This window comes from Oncorhynchus gorbuscha, linkage group LG07, assembly GCF_021184085.1.
Source record: "Oncorhynchus gorbuscha isolate QuinsamMale2020 ecotype Even-year linkage group LG07, OgorEven_v1.0, whole genome shotgun sequence".
Lineage (NCBI taxonomy): Eukaryota > Metazoa > Chordata > Actinopteri > Salmoniformes > Salmonidae > Oncorhynchus > Oncorhynchus gorbuscha.
Window position 1 is genome coordinate 4205441 of NC_060179.1, and position 14292 is coordinate 4219732.

Consider the following 14292-nt stretch of genomic DNA (forward strand, 5'->3'; position numbering starts at 1 on the left):
CCCTTTATAGTGCACTACTTTTGACCAGGGCCCATAGGGCATAGTGCTCTGTGTAGGGAATAGGGTGCCATTTAGGATGGAGACCAACCCTTCTGAATGGAGCAGCAGTCTAAGGCGCCCCCTGGAGAGACAGTTGGGTTAACAATCCTATTATGCACTGCACCAGTTTAGATAAAACTATGACATAATAGGGGATGTTGAAATTAAACAAACTTGTTTTAATCATATTGATGGCCCAATGAAGGATAATTCCTCTAACCGTATGGAAACATCTACTATAACGAAATATTATCATACTACTTCCTTTGCAGTGTTGCTGCTATTGTTGTTGTTCTATGACGTTTTTGTAATACTGCTTTTTTTCCACTGAGCTGCGGTGTCACCCCATTCTACATTGCAAAACCATGCAACATATATCTTGAAAATGAAGGTTAAAAAAAAAGTCAGGAAACCCTATAAATGTTTTGCTTTGTTAAATGCACCTCTATTAAACCTTGAAAATATTTGATACATTCCACCACCAGATTAGATGTATTTATGTCAACCTTAAACAAATGTCAGACCGGAACCAATGTAAGCAGGAAGTTGTATCACGTATTGTGCGGTATCCTCCGGATTGAATTACAGACGCGCAACACTATTTAGCGGAACCGTTTCCTGTGTCAAAATATCTTGCTAGCCGACACCTCAAACATTCAACTATTGTGTGGTAATTAAACATAATTATATTTTTGTTATGACACTAATATCGCGTAAATCTCTATACTGTAAGATGTATTTGTCATCGGAATATATAGCTGTATGTTTGGTACCTTGATTGTTTGTCCAACTGGAAGGTAACGACTGGTTAGCCAGCTAGCTAGCATAGCTACCTTCTGATAGCTTGGTGCTTCAGCTGTGTTTTTACGGGTAGGGCTTCTCCGATTCAGGCTTTCAACTATTTGAGGGATGCCTTGTAAAATATATATTTAAAAAATATGTAACGCGTTTAGCTACCAAATAAAATGATACAATGGTTGTTATTAATTAGCCAGCTAACGGTATCTAGCCAGCCACCTGCAATTAGACATTTTGAAGTGTGACCATAGTGATTTTTAACAGAAAGTCGTCTGTTTTGTTTCAGGGACAAGAGTTTTTCGATTTTGAAGATAACATGGGTGAGTGGAATTGTTCAGTTGATATGTTTCAATGTTTGTTGTCAAGATAATGAATGAAAAAATGGCACCTCGTGGAAAAAAAATAATTACTAGCAGAGAGAGCAAGGCGAGAGGGATAACTGGGCCCAAAATCTATATTCTCCAGCAGGTAGCAGTATCGTTTTTTTTAAGGTGGTCAATGGTGTCTTATTGCTTTTTTGCTAAAATAAAAGTTGTACTGATATGTGGGACTCTTGACATCCTGGTTAAATTTGAGAAAAAACACTATCTGCTCTGACTAGAATGGTCCCACACTGGGGCCTGGCTTCCTGCCATCCAGGACCTCTATACCAGGCGGTGTCAGAGGATGTCCCTAAGAAGTGTCAGACTCCAGCCACCCCAGTCAAAGAATGTTCTCTCTGCTTCCGCACGGCAAGCGGTACCGGAGCGCCAAGTCTAGGTCCAATAGACTTCTAAACCACTTCTACCCCCCCCCCAACCACTCGCTATTTGTACTTTACTGCTGCTGCATATACGACTAATCAAATTGGATTTGATCTTTCCTTCCGTTTAAGAAATGTTTCCATTGTTGCAGCGGCCACTTGAGTGTCTGGTTAATATAATGCATAATGCAAAAATTACCAACAAATTGAAATAAGGGTTTTATTTGACCTTTTATTTTATTCAACGAGGCAAGTCAGTTAAGAACAATTTTATTTTCAATGACGGCCTAGGAACAGTGGGTTAACTGCCTTGTTCAGTGGCAGAACAACAGATTTTTACCTTGTCAGCTCTGTGATTCAATCTGGCAAACTTTCGGTTACTAGTCCAACAATCTAACCACTAGGCTACCCTGCCACCCCAGTTTCAGCGGTCTTACTTTTGCCTCTGCCCCTCATTAGATGGTGAAGAGAAGACCTACGGTGGCTGTGAAGGCCCAGATGCCATGTATGTGAAGCTGATCTCCTCTGATGGCCACGAGTTCATAGTGAAGAGAGAACACGCCTTGACCTCAGGGACCATCAAAGCCATGTTGAGTGGACCAGGTAAGCCCTTTGACCTCAGGGACCATCAATGCCATGTTGAGTAGTCAGGTAAGCCCTTTGACCTCAGGGACCATCAACGCCATGTTGAGTAGTCAGGTAAGCCCTTTGACCTCAGGGACCATCAACGCCATGTTGGGTGGACCAGGTAAGCCCTTAACCTCAGGGACCATCAACGCCATGTTGAATAGTCAGGTAAGCCCTTTGACGTCAGGGACCATCAGCGCCATGTTGAGTGGACCAGGTAAGCCCTTGACCTCAGGGACCATCAACGCCATGTTGAGTGGACCAGGTAAGCCATTTGACCTCAGGGACCATCAACGCGATGTTGAGCGGACCAGGTAAGCCCTTTGACCTCAGGGACCATCAACGCCATGTTGAGTAGTCAGGTAAGCCCTTTGACCTCAGGGACCATCAACGCCATGTTGAGTGGACCAGGTAAGCCCTTAACCTCAGGGACCATCAACGCCATGTTGAATAGTCAGGTAAGCCCTTTGACGTCAGGGACCATCAGCGCCATGTTGAGTGGACCAGGTAAGCCCTTGACCTCAGGGACCATCAACGCCATGTTGAGTGGACCAGGTAAGCCATTTGACCTCAGGGACCATCAACGCGATGTTGAGCGGACCAGGTAAGCCCTTGACCTCAGGGACCATCAACGCCATGTTGAGTAGTCAGGTAAGCCCTTTGACCTCAGGGACCATCAACGCCATGTTGAGTAGTCAGGTAAGCCCTTTGACCTCAGGGACCATCAAAGCCATGTTGAGTGGACCAGGTAAGCCCTTGACTTCAGGGACCATCAAAGCCATGTTGAGTGGACCAGGTAAGCCCTTGACCTCAGGGACCATCAAAGCCATGTTGAGTGGACCAGGTAAGCCCTTTGACTTCAGGGACCATCAACGCCAGGTAAGCAGTGTTTTATTTAGCAAACATTGTGCCTGGTCCTGGTCTACCAACTCAGTGGCCTAGTGGTTAGTGTCTACTCTGAGATTGGAAGGTTGAGAGTTTGATCCCTGGCCGAGTCATACCAAAGTCTTTTAAAATGGGCAAACTGTGCTTGGCACTCGGCATTAAGGGGTTAAGACCCTTGCGATAGATTTGTGTCCTGTCCAGGAGATGTACATCAAGCTGCATTACATAACAACAACAAAAACAGGAGCTAGATGAGAAACCGATTCAAACTCTGATTTGGATGAGTCAGGTGGTAAACAGACATTCAGGATAATGTGTTGGGATTTACATCCTAATGGGGTCACTTCTCCCTTTTCTCCAGGTCAGTTTGCAGAGAATGAAACCAACGAAGTGAACTTCAGAGAGATCCCCTCCCATGTCCTGTCCAAGGTGTGCATGTACTTCACCTACAAGGTCCGCTACACCAACAGCTCCACGGAGATCCCAGAGTTCCCCATCGCCCCGGAGATCGCCCTGGAACTACTCATGGCTGCCAACTTCCTGGATTGTTAACTTCAAAAGAAATGTAGCAGTGTAAAACCTTTTTTTTTTTTGACTATTTAACTTTGTTTGCCATGTTGCTTCAGATATAAAAACAAAAGTGAATGATGAGTAAGTTGTCAGTATGTAAAATGTTTTTTTTTCTGCACAATGCTTTGTCTACATTCTGGTAGTAAAGAGTTGAATCTTAATCTAATAAACTGATATGGCTGCTCTAGAATGTGACAAAGTGGCTACCCCCCCCACGTCGTACCCAATCATTCCTTTACCTCCCCACCACAATAAAGTATGCCTGAGTGTTTTGGTGCTCCCCTTTTATGTTTAGAGATTACAGCTATTTACATTGAATTAGAACAGAATAGATATTGAAGGTCTGTTGGCCTGGTTTATATTCATTAGTGCACACTAGCAAACCATGTCAAAATGTTTTACGATGAAAACAAGTTTCTTATAGGACATGCTTGGGTAGTCCTTCCTCTGTTTCAGTTAGGTTCTAGTGGACACAAGCCTGGCAGAGTAGTCTAACATAATATAAATGTGTTGTTCCCCTGGGCCATCAACCTCTGGGAGTTCTGTTATCTGTTCCCGATAATGTGTTCATAGGGTCCTACTAGTGTGACGATTACCCGTCCATAGACTGCTTCCTGATGTCATGTCACACGCCTCCAGTAAAGTGTAGCCTCAGTTTTTGCGTTTTAGATCATAAAATAACATGGGCAAGGTGGACCTGATCCCAGATCAGCTTCTCTGAGACGCTAGATAAATACAGGGCCGATGAGTATCTGCCAACATAAAACCTCATTGGTGAAGACACTGTTCAACATTGTAGAAATGTTCTCCCTCATAGGAGAAGAGAGTGTTTTTTTTTTCTCCATTGCACTAATTTCACTGAAGCCTCTTAGACATTTGACCAGCGCTCCTGACTCTTTCTCGTCACAGGAGAGGCTGTGCGTATGACCTTAAAAGGTCCTCAACAACGTTGGGAGTCACATTATCAGGCTGTCTCTGCAAAAACACAGCTGGCATAGTGCCTTAAGAAATTATTCCCCACTCCTAGACCTTTTCAACATTATGTTGTGTAACAGCCTGAATATAAAATATATTACATTTAGATTTGTGTCACTGGCCTACACACATCACCCCCATAAAGTCAAAGTGGAACGCAAGCATTTTTCTACACCCGCAATAACATCTGCTAAATATGTGTATGCGACCAATGAAATATGATTTGATTTGGAATACATTTTAATAATTAATTATAAATTAAATGTCTCGAGTTAATAAGTATTCAACTCCTTAGTTATGGTAAACCTAAAGTTCAGGAGTAAAAATGTGCTTTACAATTCGCATAAGTTGCATGGACATAATCGTATTGTACAATAATATTGTTTATCATGAGTTTTGAATGACTACCTCATATCTCTACTCCACACATATAATTATCTGTGAGGTCCCTCAGTTGTGCTGTGAATTTTAAAAACAGATTCAACCATAAAGACCAGGGAGGTTTTCCAATGCCTCGCTAACGGCAGATACTGGTAGATGGGTGAAAAGACATTGAATATCCCTTTGAACATGGTGAAGTTATTAATTACACTTTGGATGGTGTGACAATACACCTAGTCACTACAAAGATACAGGCGTTCCTTTCTAACTCAGTTGCCCAGAGAGGAAGGAAACCGCTCAGGGATTTAACAATGAGGCCAATGGTGACTTTAAAACTGTCAGAGTTTAGTGGCTGTGATAGGAGAAAACTGAAGATGGATCAACAACATTGTAGTTACTCCACAATACTGACTTAGTTGACAGAGGGAAAAGGAGGAAACCTGTACAGAATTAAAATAATATTTCAAAACATGCATCCTGTTTGCATCAAGTCAAAAATATTGGCAGAGCAATTACCTTTCTGTCCTTAAAACAAATGTTTATGTTTGGGTCAAATCCAACACATTACTGAGTACCACTCTCCATATTTTCAAGAATAGTGGTGGCTGCATCATGTTATGGGTATGCTTATAATTGTTAAGGACTGGAGAGTTTTACGGGCATAAAAAAAATGGAGCTAAGGACAGGAACAATCCTAGAGGAAAACCTGGTTCAGTCTGCTTTCCACCAGACACTGGGAGATGAATTCACCTTTCAGCAGGACAATAACCTAAAACACAAGGCAAAAATCTACACCTGGAGTTGCTTACAGGGAAGAACGTTCCTCAGTGGCCGAGTTACAGTTTTGACTTAAATCTACTAGAATATCTATGGCAAGACCTGAAAACTATTGTCTAGCAAAAATCAACAACCAATTTGACAGAGCTTGAAGAATGTTCATAAAATAACAGGCAAAATGTTGCACAATACAGGGTGGAAAGCTCTTACAGCTGTAAACCATAAGCCAAAGGTGCTTCTACAATGTATTGCCTCAGGGGTCTGAATACTTACAGTACCAGTGAAACGTTTGGACACACCTACTCATCCAAGGGTTTTTCTTTATTTTTTTGCTATTTTCTACATTGTATAATAATAGTGAACACATCAACACTATGAAATAACACACATGGAATCATGTAGTAATGAAAAAAGTGTTAAGCAAATTCAAAATATATTTAATATTTTAGATTCTTCAAAGTAGCCACCCTTTGCCATAAATGACAGCTTTGCACACTCTTGGCATTCTCTCAACCAGCTTTACCTGGAATGCTTTCTAACAGTCTTGAAGGAGTTCCCACATATGCTGAGAACTTGTTGGATGCTTTTCCTTCACTCTGTGGTCCAACTCATCCCAATTGGGTTGAGGTCGGGTGATTGTGGAGGCCAGGTCATCTGATGCAGCACTCCGTCACTCTCCTTTTTGGTCAAATAGTCCTTACACAGCCTGGAGGTGTGTTGGGTCATTGTCCTATTGAAAAACAAATGATAGTCCCACTAAGCACAACCCAGATGGGATGGCGTATCGCTGCAGAATGCTATGGTAGCCAGGCTGGTTAAGTGTGCCTTGAATTCTAAATACATCACAGACAGTGTCACTAGCAAAGCACCATCACACCTCCTCCTCCATGCTTCACGGTGGGAACCAAACAAGTGGAGAGCATCCGTTCACCTACTCTGCTTCTCACAAAGACACGGCGGTTGGAACCAAAAATCTCCAATTTGGACTCATCGGAGCAAAGGACAGATTTCCACCAGTCTAATGTCCATTGCTCATGTTTCTTGGCCCAAGCAAGTCTCTTCTTTTATTTGGTGTCCTTTAGTAGTTGTTTCTTTGCAGCAATTTGAACATGAAGGCCTGATTCACACAGTCTCCTCTGAACAGTTGATGTTGAGATGTGCCTGTGAAGCATTTATTTGGCCTGCAATTTCTAAGGCTGGTAACTCTAATGAATTTATCCTCTGCAGCAGAGGTAACTCTGGGTCTTCCTTTCCTGTGGCAGTCCTCATGAGAGCCAGTTTCATCATAGCGCTTGATGGTTTTTGCGACTGCACTTGAATAAACTTTAAAAATTCTTGAAATATTTCATATTTATGGACCTTCATGTCTTAAAGTAAAGATAGACTGTCGTTTCTCTTTGCTTATTTGAGCAGTTCTTGCCATAAAGTATATTTGTGTTTTTATCAAATAAAACTATCTTCTGTATACCAGCCCTACCTTGTCACAACACAACTGATTGGCTCAAATGCAATAAAAAGTAAAGAAATTCCACAAATGAACTTTTAACAAGGCACACCTGTTAATTGAAATGCATTCCAGGTGACTACTTCATGAAGCTGGTTGAGAGAACGCCAAGAGTATGCAAAACTGTCATCAAGGCAAAAGGTGGCTACTTTGAAGAATCTCAAATATAAAATATATTTGGATTTGTTTAACACTTTTCTGGTTACAACATGATACCTTACATGTTATTTCATAGTTTTGATGTCTTCGCTATTATTCTACAATGTAGAAATTGTATTTTTTTTTTTTACAAAAAACCCTTGAATGAGTAGGTGTGTCCCAATGTGTGACTGGTTCTGTATGTAAATTAGATATTTCTCTAATTCATTTTCCAAAAATGTTCTGACATGTCGAAAACATGTTCACTTTGTTATTATGTGTCGATTTAATCCATTTTGAATTGGCTGTAACAAGGGGTGTGAATACTTTCTGAAGGCACTATACGGGACTGATCGTTATATTTAAATTTAGTTGAACCTTTATTTAACTAGGCAAGTCAGTTAAGAACACATTCTTATTTACAATGACGGTCTACCGAAATGCAAAAGGCCTCCTCTCCTGTGGGGGCTAGGATTAAAAATACAAATCAGTCAAATAAAAATATAGGACAAAACACACATCATGACAAGAGAGACAACACTACACTACATAAAGAGAGACCTAAAGACGACAACATAGCATGGCAGCAACACATAACACAGCATGGCAGCAACACATAACACAGCATGGCAGCAACACATAACACAGCATGGCAGCAACACATAACACAGCATGGCAGCAACACACAACATAGCATGGCAGCAACACATAACACAGCATGGTAGCAACACAACATGACAACAACATGGCAGCAACACATAACACAGCATGGCAGCAACACAACATGACAACAACATGGCAGCAACACATAACACAGCATGGCAGCAACACATAACACAACATGGCAGCAACACATAACACAGCATGGCAGCAACACATAACACAGCATGGCAGCAACACATAACACAGCATGGCAGCAACACATAACACAGCATGGCAGCAACACATAACACAGCATGGCAGCAACACATAAGCAACACATAACACAGCATGGCAGCAATACATAACACAGCATGGCAGCAACACATAACACAGCATGGCAGCAACACATAACACAGCATGGCAGCAACACATAAGCAACACATAACACAGCATGGCAGCAACACATAACACAGCATGGCAGCAACACATAACACAGCATGGCAGCAACACATAACACAGCATGGCAGCAACACATAAGCAACACATAACACAGCATGGCAGCAATACATAAGCAACACATAACACAGCATGGCAGCAACACATAACACAGCATGGCAGCAACACATAACACAGCATGGCAGCAACACATAAGCAACACATAACACAGCATGGCAGCAACACATAAGCAACACATAACACAGCATGGCAGCAACACATAACACAGCATGGTAGCAACACAGCATGGCAGCAACACATAACACAGCATGGTAGCAACACAGCATGGCAGCAACACATAACACAGCATGGCAGCAACACATAACACAGCATGGCAGCAACACATAACACAGCATGGTAGCAACACAGCATGGTAGCAACACATAACACAGCATGGTAGCAACACAGCATGGCAGCAACACATAACACAGCATGGTAGCAACACATAACACAGCATGGCAGCAACACATAACACAGCATGGCAGCAACACATAACACAGCATGGTAGCAACACAACATGGTAGCAACACAACATGACAACAACATGGTAGCAAAACAACATGACAACAACAACATGGTAGCAGCACAAAACATGGTACAAACCATGTTGGGCAGAGACAACAGGACAAAGGGGCCCGTGAAGTGAAGAGAATATTCACAGCGAACACACTGGTTCACCCAGAAAAATCTATGCCTTTCTAGGGAGTTTTTCCTAGCCACTGTGCTTCTACACCTGCATTGCTTGCTGTTTGGGGTTTTAGGCTGGGTTTCTGTACAGCACTTTGAGATATCAGCTGATGTACGAAGGGCTATATAAATCAATTTGATTTGATGTTCAGAACGAAAAATAACCATATCTGGGAATTTGTGCTAAAAAAAATGTATCTCTGTGTGCTGACTGAGGAATGATTATCGTGTTGGTAGGCTGGCATTCAACAGCCTGTTGTTACAACCATCAATGCTCTTCACTGTTCCACACATAAAATCGGTTATGATTTATCTCCAGGAAAATCTGTGGAATCTGAGAAATAGTCTGAAAGGGCCCTTTATTTCACTGACACTACTAGAGGTCAATGACCTTCAGTTATCTTTTTTTCTTCTTCCCCAACACCGTGCTGTCTTGTCTCTAACCCCTCTGTGACACCCCCAATTCACATTTTCGATTAAACTACGCTTACTCTGGATTCATTCGAGCATCTTTGGTTATATTTTCTGTCCTCCGGACACAATACTGGGAAGGGCAACACTGTTTTCAGTGCATTCATTTCTGTTTTGTTTTGTGAACACCCCCCCCCCCAACCCATGTGACGACATGAGGGTAGCGTCGTCCTGATGCGGGGGGGTTCCATCATGGCGTCGATGCAGGTAAGACCTACTGGCGGAGGATCCGTTTTCATCTGATATCTCCTTTTTTTTCCCCTCTCTCTTTCTTCCATTTGATATTTCAAGTCAAGTTAAGACATGATTTATTATTTGAATTGTATTATTGTGTATACTGATTTGTTTACGGTGTCACTTCGACGCCCGCACCTACCATCAATAGAATAAAAAAAAACACTGCACCTGACACAGTGTGTTTTTAATAACTAACTATCGAGCTAAAACGTTATGTGCTCCGTTGGAGACCGTCATTTGCGAGATTACCGGAAGAAAAAAATCTAATTATGAGTGTAGAGACATGCCAGCCAGGAGCAGAACGAGCGAAACCCGACTGACGTTACGGTGGTTTGTCTATTTACGGTATTAATTAGTAGTCTGGCTGGGTAAACTTGTCTCGATATTCATTAGGTGGATTAACTAGTTTAATGATGTTACTTCTGCATTCCCTGAAACCTTATCCAGATGAAACCCTAAATGTTCATATCCAACCTCTAGTTGCTATCAACGCCGATGGTAAACACTGCGTAGGCTGAACTAGGTGTAGTGTTAATAACACCGAGGCTTTTTTTATTTTCATCTTTAAATTAGACGGTATTACGAGACTTTCGGCTGGCTGTTAGTCTGTCTAGTTCATTGTCTAACAAGGGAAATACTGACATCTTTGAGGATTGTGTCTCAGATCGGTCGCATCATGTTTACACGAGTAGTTTTCAACTAAAAAGACACCTCCCATTATTGTATCCCAGCTACAGCTGAAACGTGTGTTTTCTATCCTTACAGAAAAGGCTACAAAAGGAACTAATGGCTTTGCAAAATGATCCGCCCCCTGGAATGACGCTCAATGAGAAAAGTGTCCAGAACACCATCACACAGTGAGTATACACCCAGTAGTATACACCCAGTAGTATACACCCAGTAGTATACACCCAGTAGTGTACACCCAGTAGTATACACCCAGTAGTATACACCCAGTAGTATACAACCAGTAGTATACACCCAGTAGTATACACCCAGTAGTATACACCCAGTAGTATACACCCAGTAGTGTACACCCAGTAGTATACACCCAGTAGTATACACCCAGTAGTATACAACCAGTAGTATACACCCAGTAGTATACACCCAGTAGTATACACCCAGTAGTATACATCCAGTAGTGTACACCCAGTAGTGTACACCCAGTAGTATACACCCAGTAGTGTACACCCAGTAGTGTACACCCAGTAGTGTACACCCAGTAGTATACACCCAGTAGTATACACCCAGTAGTGTACACCCAGTAGTGTACACCCAGTAGTGTACACCCAGTAGTGTACACCCAGTAGTATACACCCAGTAGTGTACATCAGCAGTATACACCCAGTAGTATACACCCAGTAGTGTACATCAGCAGTATACACCCAGTAGTATACACCCAGTAGTATACACCCAGTAGTATACACCCAGTAGTATACACCCAGTAGTGTACATCAGCAGTATACACCCAGTAGTATACACCCAGTAGTGTACATCAGCAGTATACACCCAGTAGTATACACCCAGTAGTATACACCCAGTAGTATACACCCAGTAGTGTACATCAGCAGTATACACCCAGTAGTATACACCCAGTAGTATACACCCAGTAGTGTACATCAGCAGTATACACCCAGTAGTATACACCCAGTAGTGTTCACCCAGTAGTATACACCCAGTAGTATACACCCAGTAGTGTACATCAGTAGTATACACCCAGTAGTATACACCCAGTAGTGTACACCCAGTAGTGTACACCCAGTAGTATACACCAGTAGTATACACCCAGTAGTGTACATCAGTAGTATACACCCAGTAGTATACACCCAGTAGTGTACACCCAGTAGTGTACACCCAGTAGTATACACCAGTAGTATACACCCAGTAGTGTACATCAGTAGTATACACCCAGTAGTGTACACCCAGTAGTGTACACCCAGTAGTATACACCCAGTAGTATACACCCAGTAGTATACACCCAGTAGTATACACCCAGTAGTGTTCACCAGGATGCAGCTTGCTGAGGTATGTGGTTATTCATGTCTTGTTTTGTAACATATCTATAGCGTTTCTCATTGTGAAGAACACGAACACACACACACACACACACACCAACTATCTGGTCAGTACTCATCAGTATGGACCTATACCTCATAGCTACACACATGCCAGGTACAGGTGGTGAAATATTTTGTACCGATGCGGTTAGGTTGCGTTCGTAAATAATTCACTCTGGTCATCTCGTTGCCAGTAACTCATTTAGTGATTAATCCTAAAGATATCATGAAAAACAGCCTAACCAGCTCTGCTAGGACGAGACGATGGTGAGATGTTTTCTCATTTGTCTAGAAGTAGCTATCCAACGTTAGCTTGTTAGCATGGGTTCTTCAAATCAATTTGATTCGTCACATGCTTCGTAAACAACCGGTGTAGACCTACTAACTCGTGTGAGTGTAGTGAGGTTAGTATATCAGTGTAGTGCGACAGTGTAGTGCGACAGTGTAGTGCGACAGTGTAGTGCGACAGTGTAGTGCGACAGTGTAGTGCGACAGTGTAGTGCGACAGTGTGGTGCGACAGTGTAGTGTGACAGTGTAGTGTGGTGCGACAGTGTGGTGCGACAGTGTGGTGCGACAGTGTGGTGCGACAGTGTAGTGTAGTGCGACAGTGTAGTGTGACAGTGTAGTGTGGTGCGACAGTGTGGTGCGACAGTGTGGTGCGACAGTGTGGTGCGACAGTGTGGTGCGACAGTGTAGTGTAGTGCGACAGTGTAGTGTAGTGCGACAGTGTAGTGTAGTGCGACAGTGTAGTGTGTGCGACAGTGTAGTGTTGTGCGACAGTGTAGTGCGACAGTGTAGTACGACAGTGTAGTGCGACAGTGTGGTGCGACAGTGTAGTGTGGTGCGACAGTGTGGTGCGACAGTGTAGTGTGACAGTGTGGTGCGACAGTGTGGTGTGACAGTGTAGTGTGACAGTGTAGTGGGGTGCGACAGTGTAGTGCGACAGTGTAGTGTGTGTGACAGTGTAGTGTGGTTTGACAGTGTAGTGTGACAGTGTAGTGTGACAGTGTAGTGTGACAGTGTAGTGTGACAGTGTAGTATGACAGTGTAGTGTGTGCGACAGTGTAGTGTGTGCGACAGTGTAGTGTGTGCGACAGTGTAGTGTGTGCGACAGTGTAGTGTGTGCGACAGTGTAGTGTGTGCGACAGTGTAGTGTGTGCGACAGTGTAGTGTGTGCGACAGTGCAGTGTAGTGCGACAGTGTGGTGCGACAGTGTAGTGTGGTGCGACAGTGTGGTGCGACAGTGTGGTGCGACAGTGTAGTGTAGTGCGACAGTGTAGTGTAGTGCGACAGTGTAGTGCGACAGTGTAGTGCGACAGTGTAGTGTGACAGTGTAGTGTGGTGCGACAGTGTGGTGTGACAGTGTGGTGCGACAGTGTGGTGCGACAGTGTAGTGCGACAGTGTAGTGTAGTGCGACAGTGTAGTGTGTGCGACAGTGTAGTGTTGTGCGACAGTGTAGTGTGACAGTGTAGTGTGTGTGACAGTGTAGTGCGACAGTGTAGTGTGACAGTGTAGTGCGACAGTGTAGTGCGACAGTGTAGTGTGACAGTGTAGTGTGACAGTGTAGTGTAGTGTGACAGTGTAGTGTGACAGTGTAGTGTAGTGCGACAGTGTAGTGCGACAGTGTAGTGCGACAGTGTGGTGCGACAGTGTGGTGCGACAGTGTGGTGCGACAGTGTAGTGTGGTGCGACAGTGTAGTGTGTGTGACAGTGTAGCGTGACAGTGTAGCGTGACAGTGTAGCGTGACAGTGTAGCGTGACGGTGGCGCGGCAGTGTAGTGTGTGCGACAGTGTAGTGTGTGTGACAGTGTAGCGTGACAGTGTAGCGTGACAGTGTAGCGTGAGGGTGGCGCGGCAGTGTAGTGTGTGCGACAGTGTAGTGTGTGCGACAGTGTAGTGCGTGCGACAGTGTAGCGTGACAGTGTAGCGTGACATTGTAGCGTGAGGGTGGCGCGGCAGTGTAGCGTGACAGTGTAGCGTGACAGTGTAGCGTGACAGTGTAGCGTGAGGGTGGCGCGGCAGTGTATTTAGGGTAAGTAATTGTAGCATAACTAAATTGGCAGGGAGTGAATAATATATCATTATTTTAGGTTACTGTGAACTGAATTTGACCAAATTGTAGCTCTCGTTTTTTTTGTTGCAAAACCGTTTTCCCGTTGCAGAGAGCTTTATTGTGTCTGTTTGCTCTAATGGATATACACAGACTGACAGACACGCTGGTTTGGTTAGCGGCATGCCTCCTTGTTTTAGTTCAGTAACAGCCAT

At 43.4% G+C, this 14292-nt stretch overlaps 2 protein-coding genes across 4 annotated transcripts in view; both read left to right on the forward strand.

Moving 5' to 3' along the window:
- Positions 1–650: 650 nt before the first annotated feature.
- On the forward strand, positions 651–3848 carry LOC124039085 (elongin-C). The gene is made up of 4 exons (XM_046354963.1): positions 651–709; positions 1124–1157; positions 2039–2182; positions 3453–3848. The coding sequence occupies exons 2-4, from the start codon at positions 1154–1156 to the stop codon at positions 3641–3643; spliced, it is 339 nt and encodes a 112-aa protein (XP_046210919.1). The 5' UTR covers positions 651–709; positions 1124–1153; the 3' UTR covers positions 3644–3848.
- Positions 3849–9786: 5938 nt separating this feature from the next.
- Positions 9787–14292, forward strand: part of LOC124039447 (probable ubiquitin-conjugating enzyme E2 W-B) — a 36142-nt gene continuing 31636 nt past the window's right edge. The window contains exons 1-2 of one of the 3 annotated variants that reach the window (XM_046355414.1): positions 9787–9938; positions 10734–10825. In XM_046355414.1, coding sequence (XP_046211370.1) covers positions 9906–9938; positions 10734–10825 — 125 coding nt within the window. In that variant the 5' untranslated portion in view covers positions 9787–9905. Of the gene's footprint in view, positions 9939–10270; positions 10314–10733; positions 10826–14292 lie in introns of those variants that run through there. The other 2 variants (XM_046355416.1, XM_046355415.1) reach the window with 2 other exon arrangements.

What these genes read in the sequence shown, in the direction of transcription:
- LOC124039085 (XM_046354963.1), top strand. An exon ending in AGCCATGTTGAGTGGACCAG is followed by an intron (nt 2,183 to 3,452) that starts GTAAGCCCTTTG and finishes CCTTTTCTCCAG; the next exon opens with GTCAGTTTGCAGAGAATGAA.